A 20,681-nucleotide genomic window follows, 5' to 3' on the forward strand; every position below is an offset into this window, starting at 1 on the left:
AGACGCTGATTGGGGACAGTAATAGGGTGAGCTCAGATGAGTTACAACAGATAATGGCATTTAGACGTCGTGATTGTCTTGTCATTGAGAATGAGGTCTAAGAGAGCTAAGAAGTTTTGGGTCATCGACAGTTTCAGAAAAGAAAGCAGTTTCTGGCCTTGAAATGGTTTTTGTTTACTGCGGCACAGCACTTTTGTCTTATCTGTAAAGTCTTCGGAAACCTTTGTATTGATCTTTATATGACTGATCCAGCGCAGGTTCTGATTAAGGCGCTGATGTACTTTTCAAGCTAAAGCGAAGAACGAACTGGTTGGACGTCATTTCGAAACTAAATCAGGGCAAAACGAAGTTCGTTTGGAGTTTGTTTCAGGAGTTCGAAACAGTTCCGGCTACGACTGGTAAACGCCTCTGTACTACCATTGGTCCGTGGTGATGATGTAATAGGTGGGCGTGGCTCTGAGGCTCCGCCTTCTTTGAGGTGGAAATCTTCTCCGGTTAATTTCTTCCGTTCAGTCCGTCGAGATCAGACGCGAGTTAAAGGGATACTCCACTTTTTTCGGAAATATGCTCATTTTACAACTCCCCCAGAGTTAAACAGATGAGTTTTACCGTTTTAGAATCCATTCAGCCGAACTCCGGGTCTGACGGTACCACTTTTAGCATAGCTTAGCATAGATCATTGATTCTGATGAGTCCAGTAGCATTTCTTTCAAAATGACCAAAGAGTTTCAATATTTTTCCTATTTAAAACTTAACTCTTCTGTAGTTAAACCGAGTACTAAGATCGACGGAAAATGAAAAGTTGCGATTTTCTAAGCTTATATGGCTAGGAACTACTCTCATTCCAGCGTAATAATCAAGGAACTGTGTGGCTGTACCATGAGTGCAGCAGGCGTAATGATATGACGCAGCGCCTGAAAATAGTCCCCAGCTCGGTAACTTCTTCCAACGTGACCGGGACTAAGTTTGTCTAACCTATTAGACCTATTTTCAGGCGCTGCGTCATATCATTACGCCTGCTGCACTCATGTTACAGCCGCACAGTTCCTTGATTATTACGCAGGAATGAGAGTAGTTCCTAGCCATATAGGCTTAGAAAATCGCAACTTTTCATTTTCCGTCGATCTTAGTACACGGTTTAACTACAGAAGAGTCAAGTTTTAAATAGGAAAAATATTGAAACTCTTTGGTCATTTTGAAAGAAATGCTACTGGACTCATCAGAATCAATGATCTGTGCTAAGCTATGCTAAAAGTGGTACCGTCAGACCCGGAGTTCGGCTGAATGGATTCTAAAACGGTAAAACTCATCTGTTTAACTCTGGGGGAGTTGTAAAATGAGCTTATTTCCGAAAAAAGTGGAGTATCCCTTTAAAGCATGAACACACTGGAGAGATGCTTTATAGTAGGCACTGACATTTTAATTCTAATTGAAAATGACACTGTTTTGTCATGTTTAATACTGTAACGGTACGTTCACACGGGGCGTGAGCGTCAACGCTTCCCATTGACTTTGAATGGGTGACGTCAAGCGTTGCCGAAAAGAATTGTGGATCCGTCGGCGGCGCTTCACTGGCGTTGCTCGCGGCAGAAGTTGAGAATTTTTCAACTTCTGCCGCGAGCAACGCCAGTGAAGCGCCGCAGACGGAAGCGTCAGCCAATAGGATCGCTCTATGCAAATACAGTAGCCAGGCGGCAGCCAATCACGTTCATCCTGTTCAAGAGCAGCAAACTGAGGATACATTTTAAATTTCATTGGCTGACGCTGCTATGACCATGGCGAGTGTCAAACTTCAGCCACGCCTTCCGTCAAGCGTTGACGCTGACGCCCCGTGTGAACGTACCGTAAAGCGGCTTGCTTTAAAGCAATCTACTGTATAAATAAACGTGATGTGAATTGACTGAAGAACCAGTTTGCAGAGCTGGTGCAAACAAATCCACATCACTGTGATCAGACGCTTCTTAACTGCTGTTTTCTCACCGCTGTCAATTTTGTTGTGTGTTCATTTTGTTATTGAGAGGAAAACACGCAGCACATTTTTACATATGTAAATCTCAGCAGTGTGGTTCACTAACAGTATCCCACAGCTCAGGTATTCTGGACTTTATCTTTTACTTTGCGGTGAGGTCTTTAGGGTTCCCCTTCACACACCCTCTTGGCTGTCTGACCTCCATAAGATCCCCGCTCATTACGCACACACACACACACACACACACACACACACACACACACGTGCCTAATTACCCTCCCTGTTTACTCAGTTGAAACTGGCTTAGGTTACTCTGCATACATAAACATAGCCATAATCGTTTTGTCTATTTTTCACATGTGCAGTTGAGCAGTCAAGCGTGCTTTTTCTAGGAAACCGCTGGTGGTAAATGTGTGTGTGCACGTCTGCGGCTCTCCGTTTGTCCACGAGCGGGGCTGCGCTCATCGACATTGATATTTCATGTTGCACATTTCGGATCATCTGTTTCCCATTTGCAGGAACTTTTTTAACCCTTTTCGCAATTTGCCGAATGCCACTCTAATGGGCATATTTACTAAACCTTTTAGCGGCACGGCACTTTCATAGTGTTGGCTGGGAATGTCTGATTTGACATGAAGGGCAGATCCTTCACGTAAACCATCAAGATGTGTCCTTCCTGCACCTCCAAATACATGTTTAACTAGTTGTATAGGCTGTGGGTTTGTCAAACTGTTGTTTTCATGGGGAAGTTTTCTCATTTGATCGCTGGTTTCTCTCAAGGATCCTTCCTTCCGCAAGGGTTACTTCCAGTATATTGTCTCGTGCATCATTGCAAGAAAAGGTGTGTGTACAGTATACCTGTACAGTAGTGGCAAAAAGTGATGTCTGGCCTCGGAAAATTAACATCTTTACCCTTTATTCAAATATAATTTAAAAAGTGTTAAAGATTTGTTCGTGTTAGTTTACAGTCAATCAACAAAAGTAAACAAATGCAAAATAATTTTATTTTCAAAATAAAATAAATAAATATTAGTAAATGTTGAAAATTACCATTGACTCAGATTAATTAATGCTGTAAAATTGCCGTATTTTTCTGTTGTTGTTGTTAGTTCACGTTAACTAATGTAAACTAATGAAACCTTATTGGGTTACGCTTTATTTTGATGGTCCACGTTAGACATTCTACTAACTATAAGTAACTACATGTCAACTTATTCCACTAACACTAACCATAACCAAACAGTCTACTAATACTCTAATGAGAGTTATTTTACATGTAGTGTATCAAATTATTATTGACTTATAGTAAGTAGATTGTGTAAAGTGGACTATCAAAATAAAGTGTAACCCCTTATTGTAAAGTGTTACCATTATTTTTTACTTGTTTGAGGGTGTTTTTTGTCCATAAAATTCCAAATAAAAAGAGTAAACAGTAGATTGTCCCAAAATAGTGTATGACATGGTGAGAGAGTTTCCAGTAAAAACAGCTGTATCGTGATATTTACTGTTTCTGTGATTTTGCTCTCTCTCGCACTTCTCCATTCACTCTCTGCTGGACTTCCACGACTCGGTGTCTCTGCCAGGCATCTTTCATGAGAGTCATTACAGCGCAATGGATTGCAGTCTTTCCCCTCCGTCTCTCGGCCGCTGTAATAACGTCTCATTCATCAAGGCCGTTTAAAGAGAGTTGCCTGTGCGTAAATAAGGGGAGGTCTGGCAGTCAGAAACCTGCTGATGCTCTCAGAGAGATGTGTGTCTTCCTCATCACTGTCTCTCATGTGTGTCTTCGTCATCGCTGTCTCTCAGAGAGATGTGTGTCTTCGTCATCACTGTCGACTGGAGCTAGACACTATGAAAAATACCGGTACGGTGACAATGTGTTCGATTTTGAGGGATACATGCAACTTGTAACCGTGTATTTCACTAAGTTATGTAATGTTAATATACCAAGCCTATACTTGAACTACCAAAATATGCTGTTTACCTTAAAATATATGATATCCCATACACTGAAAAAAAGGATTCATTGAAATTAATTTTAAAAAAAATTATCGTAAGTGGTTGCATTCAATTGATTTTATCTACATTTAAACAAATGCATTAAGTTTAAGTAAAACTGATTAAGTTCAACTTAATGCATTTGTTTAAATGTAGATAAAATCAATTGAATGCAACCACTTACGATAAAAAAAATAAATAAATCAGTATAATAATATTGCATTGTTTAAAATAATAATTTTGTAGCTAACTGTGTGATTTGTATATGTACATTTCTGAAATCCATAACTTAGACAGTTTCCTCTGATAACAGATCACTCTAAATTGTATTGTGGACAGTAAAGCTGCTTTGAAACGATGTGTATTGTGAAAAGCGCTATACAAATAAATGTGAATTGAATTGAATAATACAGGTGCTATCAGAGTTCACCGTTAGCAGCCTGTCCATGAAACAAAGCCAATATTTGTATATAGACGGTGCAAAATTAATGCACTAAATTAATGTAATAAACATTAAATAACAGAAAATGTAACACAAAAATCTTAATGTACATAATATGATTTTTTTTGTGTTTTTTTAAAATAAAATATGCATGTATATTATGTGTCGCACAGGGACTTCTGGCAATTTTTGACTTTTTTTTTCTACGGTGATTACCATTCTACTACCTAACATAACAGTCTACTGATATAATACTCTAATGAGAGTTAGTTTATATGTAGTTACAAAATAATGAGAGTTAGTTGACTTATTTGCTACTTATAGCTAGTAGAATGTAGTGGACTCTCGGAATAAAGTGTAACCCCTTGTTGTAAAGTGCTTCCGTTATTTTAACTGGTTTGAGTGTTTTTTTTTTTTGTTTTTTTTTGTTTTGTTTTATGTTGGTCTTTTTTTGTCCATAAAATTCCAAATTCTACTTGATTCTACAAAAAATAAAAACATTAGGCATATATATATATATATATATATATATATATTCCTTCTCTGCCCCTTGCTTGTCTTATTATTGCCCCCGAGACTGAGTCTCTTGACATTCACACGTGGGCTGACCTTTTTTGGTGCAGTTTCCAATTAAATCCTGACAGGTTCTTGTCTGTACAAAGCGCCCCGAGTTGCCCTCAGCCTGCCGAACTTCACAGAGATACACCACTTCTCAAGTGGAGGTGGCAGAGTGTGTTGTTGGCGACCGGTCTGACTCATCGACTGCGCCGGAAGGACGTTTGCTCCCCGAGATAATTGCATTTCTCTCACCTGTGCCATTTATTTTGCAGGCCTTCAAAAGTGCCACGATGAGCTCATACTGGTGTGCGGGGAAGGGTGATGTCATCGAGAACTGGTGCCGCTGCGACCTGACTGCGCTTGGCAAAGACGGGCTTCCCAACTGCAGTCCCCTGCGCCGGCCCGTGTGAGTAACCCCGACCCGGCGCTCCGTGAGCCTCTTTATGCAGATCTTCATTCATGGATTCATCCTCGACTGTAGATGAGACAAACGATGCTGACAAATGAGCCTCATCTTCACTGCCAACTTCAAAGGCAATCATTTCATGACATGCTGAGTCACACACTGAAATATACACTACTGTACAACGGTTCACTTTGTTAAGATTAGTTACATGCACTAAAAATTGAAAATAATTCTAAAGCATGTATTAATAGTTAATGTTAATTTCAACATGTGCTAATACATTATTAAAATCAGAATTTAATGCACAATGAAAAGTTTATATATATTTTTTGCATCTCATTGTTAGTTAATTTTAATAATGTTTATAAGTGGTATCTTATTGTAAAGTGTTTTTACAATAGATTTGGGTAAATATTTTTTTCATATTTTTAAATAGATTTTTTAAATATTTTTGAAAGAAGTCTCAACAAGGCTGCATTTATTTGATGGAAAAATACAGTAAAAACAAAAATGTGAAATATTATTAAAATAAATGTTTTCAGTGTGGATATATCTTAAAATGTAATTTATTCTTGTGATAAAAGCTGAATTTTCAGCATCGTTACTCCAGTCTTCAGTGTCACATGATCCTACAGAAATCAGTCTAATATGATGATTTGATGCTCAAGAAACATTTATCATTATTATCAATGTTGGAAACGGATGTGCCTCTTCATTTTTATTTTTTTAATTTTTTTGTGGAAACCATGATACCGTTTTTTCAAGATTATTTGATGAGAAGAACAGCACTTATTTCAAATAGAAATATGTTGTAACATTATAAATGTATTTTCTGTCTCCTTTGATCAATTTAATGCATCTTTCCTTAATACAAAAAAGTATTAATTTCTTTAAAAAAATAATATACAAAAAAATGCAACTAAATGCATTTTGTGATCCAGACACTCCGCATTTGTGAATGAAATAAAAAAATGTATATATTTTTTTTTTACTAACCGGCCCGCAAGATCCAAACTGCTCCATACTAGTTACTTTCGGCACAGATTGAGTTGTCTGAGACGAGGGCAGAAAGGCTGTGCAAGGTCACAACTCAATCTTAGTGAATTCCCCGAGGTGTCTTTAGTGTCCTGCCTTCCTTTTAAAACTACGTCCATGATGCCTTAAAATGCTGCATACTCAAACCAGATTCACACTGTACGATTTTGGCCGCGAAATTTAGTGATTAAAGATTTCTCTGATCTTAAACCTATATCTAAAGTCTTTGATCGCCAGTTAGACTTGTTCACCGACGGCCGATTCACAATCAGATTTGACCTCAGACAAATTTCCGGCAGCGTCAGAAGATTCGACGCACCGTTTTTAACACGTCTTGACTGCCGTACAGTCTGACATTAATTACAACTGAGACCTTACATCATCATGATATCATGCAGGGATCATGTTCGTACAGTTTTTATTACAGTTAATTATAAATCGTACAGTGTGAACCCGGCTTTAGGCAGTCGATGGATCTTGGAACTGAGCCAGTTCATCAAGTCCTACGGTAACACTTTAACCATAAGTAACTTTGCATCTAAATGTCAACTAACTCTCAGTAGAGTTGCTAACATTTTATTGTGATGGTCTTCCAACATCCAACAGACACTATACTGACTATAAGTAACTACGCAAGTACATGTCAACTAACTCTAACCCGAACCCTACCAGTCTATACTCTACTAACACTCTTATGGGAGTTAGTAGACATGTAGGTGCAACTTTACTTAAAGTCAACAGAATTTGTTAAAGGGATTATCAAAATAAAGTGAAACCAATCCTACTAGCATGCACATAATGTTGTATTGTCTTCATCTCTCAGACTGAGACTGGCTCCACACCTGGAACCGTCCAGTACGATGGTGGCGCTGGAATGGATCGATGTGGAGCCCCTGATTGGCTACAAGGTTTCAGATTACATCATTCAACACAAGCGAGTCGAGGACCCGTCAGAGGCGGAAATATACACAGGTAAACTCGCAGGTTTATGAACAGTATCACAGAAAAGGACACCGGATTCATAACATCTGCACAGTTTTTATTCTGCAAAACACGTAAAATACAAGGGGAACTACACTACCTGTCAACATTTAATTTAGATTTGTTTAATGCTTTTGATATAAGTCTTTTCTGTTCAACAAGGCCTGTATAGTTGGTCAAAAATGCATGTCATATTGTGAAATGTTTTTACAATTTAAAATACCCGTTTTCGATTGTAATATATTATAAAATGTAATTTATTCCTGTGATCAAAGCTGAATTTTCAGCATCGTTACTCCAGTCTTCAGTGTCACATGATCCTTCACAAATCACTCTAATATGATGATTTGATGATCAAGAAACAGTTATGATTATTATCGATGTTGAAAACAGATGTGCTGCCTCCATAGTTATTGTGGAACAAATACATTATACATATTTTTCAGGATTCGTTGATGAATAGAAAGTTCAATGAACAGAAGTTATTAGAAACTGAAACATTTCGTAACATTATAAATGTCTCTATACAGTCACTTCTGATCAATTTAATGCATCCATGCAGGATAAAAGTAATAATAATTGTAATAAATAATTCATATTATTTAATTTTAATAATTTTTTTTCAATTGAAACTTTTGAACCGTATTGCAGTTTTCAGAAAAATATTCCACTTTTGACCGGTAGTGTAGATCAGTGTATTAATGTGAATAATACATTTATTTTCCTGGCATCATGTGTTTTTCTACTCAACCTGACAACCTTTTCCCCCCTTCATTTTCACTATTACTTTTGGCCTAATGGACTTTGTCCAATCTCACGAGATGCTTCCAATAATTTGGATGTGAATGAACCGTTCCTATGTCTGTGATCAATTTAGAAATCTAATTTCCCAGTGCTGGGAAATTGCAGTCAGGGTTTTTTACAATGATGTTGTTCTCCTCGTGTAGCCTGCGGTCGAGTCTGAATACACAACCGATTGTCTTGTTGATCTGGTCAAATCTTGTTAAGCTTCAATGGCACTACGACTCCAGGGTTACATGACCGGGTGACTAACAGCGTGTGTGACAGTCCTACCTGCGCTCTGCAGGTAGAAGGAATCTAATAAAAGAGGTTTAGTCATTCATCAATCCGTCTAGCAGAAGGACGAGTGCTGATGAGTGAAGGCAGGAGATGAAGGAGAGACTGGCAGATAGTGCGACGTCTCTCGCTCTGATCCAGGACAGGATTACACCCTCCAGGAGTCCGAAACACTCGCAAAAACCCAAGCATGGTCAAGCGTCTCCAGCATCACTATTAAGACACCTATAGGTGCTGCTCTATCGACGGGCTAGGAGCTCGATTGCGTCACATCAAGACATTTACATGTGTTTGTAAAAGTAATTCTGATTTTTTATATATGAAGCCTCTAAGTGCCATCTGAAATTTTCTTCTAGAATGATCATTTTTTATTAAGCTTATATGTTTATGTTCAGTCATTTCACTTTAATGGCAATGAAAAAAAGGACCTATTAATTGTCATTAAAGTGAAATGACTGAACCTAAATATACTAGCTTGATAAAAAGTATCATTCTAGGAGAAAATTTCAGATGGCACTTCATATATATATATTTTTTTTAGGATACTATGCATCCTGATAAAGTTCCCTTGGCCTTTGGAATTAAAATAGCCCCACATCATCACATAGCCTTCACCATACCTAGAGATTGGCATGGGGTACTTTCCATAAGATCATCTCTCAATGCAAATCAAACTAGCTTTTAGGCTAACTGAAATAAAACCATGCCAATCTCTAGGTATGGTGAAGGCTATGTGATGATGTGGGGCTATTTTAATTCCAAAGGCCAAGGGAACTTTATCAGGATGCATAGTATCCTAAAAATAAATTAAAAAAAATACTTAAAAATAAAAATCTGCCTGCCTCTATGGGAATTTAACATAGGGGTGTACTCACTTATGCACCATGTATTTTAAGGAAGAACATTTATTTATTTACGATACATTATTCATTCACAAAGAAAATTGGTGTCCTTAAAGGTTGGATTTTTCCTAATTTTTTAAATTAAGGCATTAAGTTCAATTTCCAAAATATGATTTTTTATTCCTCTTTTTAGTCAACTTTAGCATGGGTGTATTCACTTATGCATTGCACTGTATATATATATATATATATATATATTCAAATTCATATATATATATATTGCTTTCTGTTATGTCTAGGTCCAAGTAATCAGGAAGACAAGAAAGTTCTCATTTCTTCAAGGTTTATTCAAACCCACAAGCAATATAACAGTGCCAGCCATGTACATGATTAGGCAGCAGGTGCACCCCTCCATTCTTACTCTACACCTTTTATAGGTATCAACATGTGAACTACAGCGCCATCTCCTGACAAGTACATAAACACAACATTCCCCCTTTACTCAAAATTGTAAATTCCACCCAAATTACATAGTTGGTGCAATAGGCAAAATCTATACAAAATGTACATCCAATTCAATTAGTTTAACAGTATATTCTACATTCTGTAACCAGACATATTAGAACTAGAATTAATTTCTCATTTAGCACAAAATAATCAATGTCTTTTGTACTACGTAACATAATCATGCAACCAACGCGGAGGGCGTTTCACTCTTGAAGAAGACCTTACAGGAACAGATGGAGACGCAATTTGATTAGGCAAGTTCACAAGTTCATTTTTAGGCAACACCGTAGAGGAAGGAACAGACTGGAGGGGCAAGGACACCAGTTCACTATCAATGGCATTTTCCACAGGTGCACAAGCTGGAGAAAGATGAGATGCATGCCAGTTTTTTCCATCTGATAACTGGTAAGTGCATGGACCAAGTTGATGTACAATTCTCAAAGGCTTTGAGAATCTAGGATGTCCCTTTGGAACATGAACTGGAATTTTTATACGCACCCAGTCTCCAGGTTTGAACTCAGGAGTACAGGCTCTTCGTTTGAGGTCTGTGTATGTTTTCATCTTCTTTTGAGACAATGCCACTTTCTGACTCACAGCAGGATCCTTACAAGTTAAAGGAAGAGGGAGAACATTTAGACGAGTACGCAACTTTCTGCCACAGAGTAACTCAGAAGGAGACCGTCCAGTAACAGCATGGGGAGTAGCACGGTAAGTTTGAAGAAAGTCTGTCACTGTTGATTTCCATGGCTTTCCAGACAGAATAGCAGATTGAATAGAACTCTTCAGTACTCTATGAAATCGCTCAATAGCTCCATTTGCAGCTGGATGATACACTGACGTATATATATGTTGAATGTCTCGATCTTTCAGAAATGCAGCAAACTCCACTGACTTGAACTGGCATCCATTGTCAGATACAATGTAATGAGGATTTCCAAATCTGCTGAAAACTGACGTCAAGAAGTTGATCACATTTTTACTTGTGATTGAAGAAGTGAATGCCACTTCTGGCCACTTACTATGATAGTCAATCAATGTCATAATGTACCGACAATCCCAGGTAGCGGTTTCAAATGGGCCAACAATGTCAACAGCCACTTTTTCCCATGGCATAGTTGGAAAAGGTACAGGTTGTAAAGGTGCAGCACGAACAGTTGTAACCTTATCAGAAGACAAGCAAACTTCACAATTCTTGATCTGTTCATTAACCAAGCAGTCAATACCAGGCCACCAGTAAAGTTCACGAATGCGCTGTTTCGTACGCACTATTCCTTGATGACCTTCATGGGCAAGATTCACCAAAACACGTCGCAATGCAACAGGAACAACAAGACGTGACCCTCTAAACACATAGTCCTTTTGCACAGCAAGTTCATGACGTATTTGAAAATATGGACGTAGAACAACCCCCACAGCAGCTGATGAAGAGGGCCATCCACGAACAATCTGAGCACGTAATGCAGTCATTTCTGAGCATGATGCAGAGGCAAGAGCAAATTCAGTTGGAGACACAGCAGACATTTCAGAAGACAAAAATGCAACAAACTCCGGCTCAGTATCAGAGAGATCCTCATCAGAAGCAGGCAAGGGTAGGCGTGAAAGATAATCAGCAACTTGGTTTTGAGAGCCAGGATAATAATTCACCTCATAGTTAAAACACAAAAGTCGCTCTGCCCAACGTGCGATCCTCATTCCAGCGCGATCTGTGCCTTTAGAGGAGAGGAGCACTGTCAAGGCCTGATGATCCGTACGTAGAAGAAATTTTCGACCCCAAAGGTAAGTTCTCCATTTTTCAACAGCCCAGACACATGCTAGAGCTTCCTTTTCAATTGTTGAATATTTGCGTTCTGCAGTAGACAATGTTCTTGAAGCAAATGCAACAATGTGCTCTGTGTTGTTTTCATGAATTTGAGAGAATACAGCACCTAGTCCATAATCTGACGCATCCGTTGAAACGACAATAGGCAAGTTAGGGTCAAACAATGCTAAAGCAGGGCTTTGGAGTAACAACTCCTTTACAGTACTGAAACTCTTCTGAGCCTCATCTGACCAGCTGAACTCAGAACCTTGTCTGATGCAAGCACGCAATGGTTCTACAACTGTAGCGAAATTTGGAATGAATTTATTGTACCATGACAACAATCCAAGAAGGGAACGGAGCTGATGTACATCTTTAGGAACAGGAGCATGAAGCATTGCACTAAGATGATCCTCATCTGGGTGAATACCCTGTGCAGACACAGTATGACCAAGGAAGCGCAAACTGCTTTTATTAAAGTGACATTTTGAATCATTCAACTGTAAGCCAGCATCATGTATGCGCTGAAGAACCACTTTAAGCATGTGGTCATGGTCACTTTTTGTGCGTCCCCAGACAATGACATCATCCAAATAATTGGCTACGTTTGGCAATCCTTGTAATACAGTTGCTAGCATTTTCTGAAATGCAGATGGAGCTGAAGCAAGGCCATAAGGTACTCGACAGAATCTAAATAGTCCTTCATGGGTGATGAATGCAGTCAGATCACGACTTTCTTCATGTAACAAGAGCTGGAAATAAGCATTCTCTAAATCAATTGTAGAAAAGACAGTTGCTCCACGCAGCATAGACATCATCTCATCAATATGGGGCAAAGGATAACTGTCCGCAACAACAGCTTTATTTGGTTCTCGCAGGTCTACACACATGCGAATACCACCGGTCTTCTTCTGAACAACTACAATTGGAGAAATCCACGGTGATGCATCCACTCGTTCAATAACACCCAAGTCAAGAAGGCGTTGAAGTTCATCACTGACAGCATTTCGAACAGATAATGGCAACCGTCTGAGTTTCTGACGTACAGGTTTCTCCACTGAAGAAGTTTTTACCTTATGCTCAAATCCTTTTGCACATCCTAGCTTAGTAACAGGCACAGAAGCAGAAAGTCGCATTACAGAGGCTGAAGACGGAGTCGGTCCTGGAAGTATGGAAGAACCTTCAAACTTGAGATGCAATCCATTTATTAAATCCATTCCAAGAAGAGCAGTGCCACATTCGACTATAAAGATTGAAGTATTACAGGTCATATTATCTCTGGTAACAGTAACAGGTAGACAACCAAGCACTGGTATTGGATTTCGTGAATACGTCACCAATTTAACAGCAGGAGGCAGCAAAGAGTCTTGTTTAAAGTGTTTTTCATACACAGATTTAGGCAGAATGGAAACGGAAGATCCAGAATCCACAATCAACTCCACAGGTACAGAGACTGATGCAGTCATGATAGTAGTAGTACACTTTATCTTATTAGATACTGAATCATGCATGTAAAGAATCTGAAGCTCAGGAAGTTCAATCTCATGTACAGAATGTGTTTGCTGTGAACGACACACTCTTGAAAAATGTCCCAACTTTTGACAATTATTGCACTTTACAGAAACTGCAGGACATCTGGAATCATTTGCAAGATGTTTTGTAGATCCACATCGATAACATGCACGAGCCAAGGAAGTAGCAAAAGACTTTGAAGGCACAGGCAGAGGTTTCAAAAGTGATTGTCTTTTGTAACGATCAACAGCAGGCACACTTGTTGCTTGTATTGCTTGCACAGGTACTGAAGTCTGATTTGAAAAAAGTTTAGCTTGTTCACCAGCAGCCTCCATTTGTGTAGCAATAGTAATAGCCTTGTTAAGCGTCAAATCAGTCTCTAACAACAGACGTTCTCTAATACGATGACTGTTTACATTCTCCACTAATTGATCTCGCAACATTTCATCATTATTAGATGCAAACTCACATGTGGTGGCTAAGTCCCGAAGAGAAGCAACATACTGCAGGATTGTTTCACCTGGTGCTTGAATTCGTTTTCTGAATGCATGACGCTCAGCCACAACATTACGTCGAGGAATAAAGTGTAGTTTCAAAGTCTCAATAGCATCCTCCATTGTTTCTCCTGGGTTTGGTAAAGTATAGAATAGTCTCTGCCCTTCTGTTCCCAGGCAATGAAGAAACAACGCTCGCTTTCTTGCAACTGGCCAGTCATCTCCTGATGCATTTACGACAAGTAAGTAATTCTCAAACATCTTCAACCAGACGCCAAATGGAAAATCCCATCCTCGTCGCCAATTTGTTATGTCTAGGTCCAAGTAATCAGGAAGACAAGAAAGTTCTCATTTCTTCAAGGTTTATTCAAACCCACAAGCAATATAACAGTGCCAGCCATGTACATGATTAGGCAGCAGGTGCACCCCTCCATTCTTACTCTACACCTTTTATAGGTATCAACATGTGAACTACAGCGCCATCTCCTGACAAGTACATAAACACAACACTTTCATAGATAGCTTTATTATTATCCTTTATTTAACCAGGAGAATCACATTGAGATATTTAGATATTATGATACTGATATATCATAAAGTTTCACCCCCCCCCCCCCCCCAAAATGACAATACCACAATTTACACATTCAAAATTAATTAAATAAAACAATAAGGAGAAACAATTGCAAGTGTTTTTTAAAACATTGTGCAAGAGACATTTAAAAGTGCTCAAGGTTGGAAGTGCATCTAGATTTAGTACATTTTGCAATTAATTTCAAGCCCAAGGAGCATAACATGAAAAATGCACATTTACCAGATTCTGACAATACCATTAAAACTTGTAGCCGAATATGAGAACCAGATAGAGAGTGATAATTAGTTGTATAATAAATTAGAAGATTTGAAATATAGGAGGGTAATTTACCTAAAAGAGCCTTTGCAATAAATAAATACATATGTATGTAATGTAACTTTAAGTGTATGTAACTTTCTCCATTGATGTAAAGATAACCAAGCTAAAGATTCATATAAAATGCGATGATGCGTCCGTGACTCTGCGCCAGAAACAAAGCGTAAAGCTGCAAGATACACAGTCTAATTTTCTAAGTAGAGATGAAGCTGCATGTATATATAAAAGATATTTGAGCAGCTAAACCGTATACTCAACAGTATAAAGCACATACTGTAACAGGCAGATACAAGTACTGTCACAGTCATTTAGTACAAAAACTTAATTTTTTTTTTTATAAATGTATAACAAATGGGCACAGGAGAGCTGTCAATCAATACTTGGGAAAACAAAATAACTTGCATTAATTGTTGCAACAAAAAAGTAATGGGATTATGTAACTTCCGTTACTGTACTTGTAATGCATTTTACCCCAACTTGGCACTTGAACATGCTTCAGTTTTTGATGCCTTGGGAGTGAGAATGGGTTCAAATTGATGAACCATCAATAAAAATTAAAGAGAATAAAAAAAAAAAAAAAAAAAAAAAAAAGTTAAATAAAATAAACCTCCTTTGGCAACTCAAGAACATTAAGAAAAATGTGTCTTCAGCCTAGATTTAAATATGTATTTGTCCATTTCCATTGAACACCAATGCATTATATGCACAGGACGACACTGTAATACAGACAGAGGCAAGCATTGCATTATCCTGTAATAAATGTAAACCGTAAGCATACACTTACATACACATACATGTTTTGCTTCCAACACGCCCCAGACCACTAGTGGATTTGGAGAACCACTTTCACACCGAATTAACCAATCTATGAAAGCACCACTCCAAAAAGCTGAAGTGAAAAGCCTCTAAGAAAACCCGGTGATGACAACATGGTTATTTTCTATCGGATAAGACCATAATCGAAGGTGAAAGACACGCTAACAAGGGCTCCTTCTGGTTCTGAGATTCAAGCATCTTTTGGATCATGTATCACACAGTCTGTAATATCTGAGACAAAAATACACTCTTTGTTCCACAACAAAGGGATCAACTGTTGTGAAATGAAATTAGAGGATTTGTAGAATAATGGAAGATATTTAGAAATATGGAATTCTTCATTTTGCAGTTTAAGGCAGGATGCTTGGGAAAAGAAATTGGGATCAGTGTTGACAGAATATTTGAAAGCTAAACAAATATTAAAGTCAACTTTCTTAATACACGTGTGTGGAGTTCTTGTGCATTGCTTTCCAAAAAAAAAAAAAAAAAAAAAGCAATATCTTGAAATGACTTTCCCTTTAGGAGGATGTCAAAAGTTATTTTTCATCCTCTCATTGAATAATACATAATGTCGTAATGCAAAGAATTAATGTTCCTAAATAAGGCTGCAATTTCTTTATGAAAAATATAATGATGTGTTTGCTTTGATTGCTGAATGCGCTTGGAAGTAAACGCTGCTTACTCGGCTACATGCAAACAAATGATGTCACCTCTTTTTTATGCTATCCTTGCACAGACGTCATGAGAAAGTTGCCAGCTTTGCAGGCTTTACCAGTGTTATGTCGACACACTAGTCTCAAAATAATACCTACATTCATTTTAAGTTCATAAATGAAGGTTCAGGAGAATCTCATCCTTTGCGGAAATAAAGGCAAATACGTTTAACTATTTTTGCAGATTATATGGGCATCTGAAGAGGGAATGCTTTTTGTCTGGCTTTTTTGCTTCTTTTCCATATATATCCAAATATATATATAAGTTTAAAATTGTTTAAATGTCCTCCTGCCAACCATATTTTTATACCTTCTCAAAGTTTCCCAAAGAGTTAAACGGAAATTATCATATGGAGTTAATATTGTGCCATAATTAATCAAACAAATCCAGCATTTTGCAAACAAACTCGATCTGCTTTGCAAAAGAAAACTCGACAGAAAGCAATGTGCAAGTACAAAGGTCAATTTGAGCGAAAATGCAAATCAGTGCTTCTCCCGGGAAATTAATCCCCTAGTTTAGCGCCATCTACTGTTTTAGAAGAGGAAGTTGCTCAACTGCATTTATGAGAAAATCGAGCCGAGAGGACCTCATAAAAAGCCAAGTGTCTCACGATCATAACAGTCAGATATGCATTTGTATGCACTAGATTTGATATTTGTTCAAAGGTTACATGCAATTTGTAGGATGGTTTGTATTTATATGTGAAATATTATCTAGGCTCATTTATTTATATTTGCAAAACACAATACATATGTTACTCCACTACATTTTCGCTCAAATTGACCTTAACTATTGCACATTGCTTTCTGTTGGTTTGCGAGTCGAGTTTTCCTTTGCAAAGCAGATTGAGTTTGTTTGCAAAATGCTGGATTTGTTTATTTAATTATGGCACAATATTAACTCTATATTATCAGCGTAAACATTTCACTTGAGTTTCATGACCTTGGCCAAGTTCCGATCTGCAGTGAACAACCAGTACAGGTCCGAACGCTAGACGCACGCTTAGACTGTAATATAATTACAGTATGTTTTGACCACGAGGACTGCGCATTTCACTTAAAAAGTGAAGACAACAATAATATTTCAGCCAAACGCCCCCCCTTCTTTATTTCGGCTCCATAGACGAACACATGTCGTGACATAAAAAAAAAAAAATCACAACCAACCACTGTGTTCACCTAAGGCAATTGACTCGCTGCCCACGAATATGTTTTGCATTTACTAATTAAACTAAATAAAATGTTTAGCTTTGTGCTGACCAATGCTGGGAAGCCAGAATGTTCTTGTCTTGCCTTCTATAAACAACTTTTATTACATGCTGTTTGCCTCACAATTTTGTACACATAAAATCAGATTCTCGGCAACAATGTGTCACCATGCGTTACCATTAGTTTAAGATCCTGAGCCTGTCTGACACATATTCACACAGCAGGACGAGGAAGGTTTAATGCGTTCGACACCGCAAGCCAATTATAAAGGGTTCAGACAAGACCAGGCTCGCGTTTTGTACTTTTGCTGTCTCTACTTTAATACTTTTTCTTTGAATTGAAAAAAAAGAAGGAGGCTATAGAGGAGAAGGACCTTTAAATTAAAGTCATATTGATCCGTGACTTAGAATAGACAGTGTGATTATTGCTCTTTTTGTCTGGTAAATGTCTCCTCATTTTCGGGCACCAAAGTTGTCTGGTAAATCGTTTTTTTATGGTTCTTTTCGTTTGGCTGTTGCAGGGAAACTGTCAGTTTCTTGTGTTTATTTTTGTGCTCAAAGCTTGCTGGTAACATAGTGTTTGGAGTTGCAAGTAATGCAAGTAAAAGTAGCTGTCCCGAAAGTCAGAACGAATCCATCATGGGCACAGTTAAAACATCACACAAGCCAAAATCAACTACTCAGTACACCATTAAGGGAGGGAAAAAACACCACATATTCCCTGTGCACAAATGTGCAGTGCAATGGCAACAGATTGACATAATAATATAAATAATAATAATAATTGAATAAGGACACTCTCCACGATGTGGGAGATATAAATGTGGTGAAATGCCGTCTCAAATACAAGGACACAGTCCTCAAATAGAAAAGAAAATGCGTACTTGAGAATTTTGTCCTGTAATAAATCACTTCTCAGGTCGTGTAATTAACGAACTGGCAAAGCATGTGTCGAACGTCTTCACGTGGAAAATTTGAGCTTCAAAATGCCTATTCTCAGTAGGAAAAGGGTGTTTTCAATTTTGACCAAATTCCACCATTGCCAGTAACATTTCTATTGTTTAGAAATGTGAATAAAGTGTAAATGTGTTGAAACCCTGTCTTGTTGAATAGATCACTCATCTGACAGTCCAAAGGAAAGAAAAAAACAGATGAATGGGACTTTCCTCAGGGAACACTGCGATTGGGATATCGTCGTCTTGTAACGTAGGACAAAATGTAAACTTTTCAACAAGGAAAAAGCTTCTCGCCACATTAAAAGATTTGTTTGAAACCTCTAGATGGCATCCGTTTGCTGAAGCAACGGCAAAGGATTTGTTGGCTGTTCTGGAGGAACCAAGTGAGGTGTCTCTATTAGCTCTGACCATGTCAAATTTAATGATATCGTAAAGCCATATTCCCCTGTTTTACAAAACGGATGTGACCTGAGATTTGTCTCTCTCATCTGATTCCTTCATTTTCTGCAAGATTTGGTCATCTGAAATAGAGCCAACACGTTTCCAGAAGCATTCAGACGATAACCGAACACAGCGCATATGAACATATGATGTAATGCATTTGCTTTTCTTTTCTAAAGTTTCATTGCTTTTCTTGCAGAAATGTTTGAGTTTATATTGAGATCTCTTGCAGTAATATCTGAGTTTGAGACATTGTTTAGATCTCTTATGAAACTATAAGGGAGACAAATATGGAGATTGCTTCATCAAAAGTCTCAATTTGCTCTTTTTTTTAATCTCACTGCTGTCGACTGAGATTCCCTCATTCCTGAATCGTTTGTGTTAATGATTTTTAGACAGTCGGCTGCTGTAATGAAATCAGGTCAAGTGAAACTCACATTTGAACTATAACTATATAGTTAACTATCTTTGTAACTACGTCAACTAACTCTCAGTAGAGTATTAGTAGAATGTCTGTTTAAACTCTTTATTTTGATGATCCTCAACAGACATTATACTGACTATAAGCAACTTTGCAACTACAACTTATTCCACTAACCCGAAGCCTAATCTAACAGTCTACTAATACTCTAATGAGAGTTAGTTGACATGTAATTGCAAAGTTACTTACCGAACGTCTAGAATGTCTGATCGAAATCAAGTTAAACTACAATGTCTTGCATTATTTATTTAGTGGCTGTTCCTGTGACTGTTATTTTGGTGGTCGTTGCTATATTTGCTTTTTGATTTTGTGTTTCTGCCCATCAGCTCCAATGATTTCCAACATCTGCTTTTGAAAGCATTGATTCACGAAGGACACGAAGCACATGCAGCATTTGCATAATGTATACTGACATGACGTCACTCTTTTGCTCTTCTTTTAGAAACTTTCACCGCTCGACGGTTGCTCTTTCATATTGAAGATCTCAATTCCTTCACTGATATTTTTTTGTCTTCCTTAATATTCCTTAGGAGAAATACAAATAGACGCTCGTTGAAATACAGTGAAAGTGAAGCACTATAATATGATCTATGTTTGGCATATCTTCGTGGAAGAAATGGTTGGGTTCATATTGAGATGTTGGACATTGTTGAGATCTCTTCTGAACTTTATTTTACAGTGTCATTGTGACATACAGTATGTTACATGCAGTAACTATAGTAATAACTATAAATTATGAATAATTACATGCAACTAACCCTAAACCAAACCAAACCAAACCGTAATACCCTAAAAAGTCCATGCAGTTACTCGGTAATTAAGTGTATAATTACAGTGTAACAGTGACACCCTAAAATCAAGTGTGACCAAAGAAAACAAGTGAGATCGCTTCATCAAATGTCTCCTTTTGTTCTCTGTTTGATCTAATTGCTGTCGACATCAGACATCAGGGACATCTCGTTCCTCAATCGTTTGTGTTAATTGTAATTGATGAATATAATCAAGTGTCAGGATACTGTAATGTCTTGCATTATGTTTTCAGCGGCTGCTCTTTTGGTCATCATTGCTATATTTGCAGTATTGAACAACAGCTGCTGAAAGCACTGATATATGAAGGACGCTAAGCATGGCACGCGTGATGAATCCAGACACATGACGTAACGCACTAGTCTCATACATAGGCTGACGGCTCAGTCACAGTCGCAAGACCACACAGTTTCATCATCGGGGCGAGCTAGCGTTCCTCTTCGACTGGCAGCACGCTTCTTCCAAATCTGCTAATTAACGACGAGAAGGGTGTCAGAGTGTGAGTATCTCTCGCTGTTTCTCGCCATGGACTCGTAAGGGCGGGGGGGAATGGAGAGAGGAACGACTGAGAGCGAGAGAGAGAGAGAGAGAGAGGGAACCAGTCGCCACACGCCAATGATGTCATCTCACATCTCTGATGCTGGAAGACATTCAATCTTTGATTCTCATCTCCATTTCAGCCTCCCGTCACGGCATGTTTCTTATCGGGAATCCGTCACTGTCCGACACC

General features: G+C 38.2%; 1 protein-coding gene across 1 annotated transcript in view; it reads left to right on the plus strand.

Annotated features, from left to right (window-relative positions):
- Positions 1 to 20,681, plus strand: part of astn2 (astrotactin 2) — a 435,007-nt gene that overhangs the window by 382,786 nt on the left and 31,540 nt on the right. Inside the window, exons 18-19 of the mRNA XM_084413644.1 lie at positions 5,240 to 5,373; positions 7,232 to 7,380. Of these exons, the coding sequence (XP_084269770.1) occupies positions 5,240 to 5,373; positions 7,232 to 7,380 (283 nt within the window). The remainder of the gene's footprint in view (positions 1 to 5,239; positions 5,374 to 7,231; positions 7,381 to 20,681) is intronic.

This window comes from Rutilus rutilus (assembly GCF_951802725.1).
Source record: "Rutilus rutilus genome assembly, chromosome: 7".
Taxonomy (NCBI): domain Eukaryota; kingdom Metazoa; phylum Chordata; class Actinopteri; order Cypriniformes; family Leuciscidae; genus Rutilus; species Rutilus rutilus.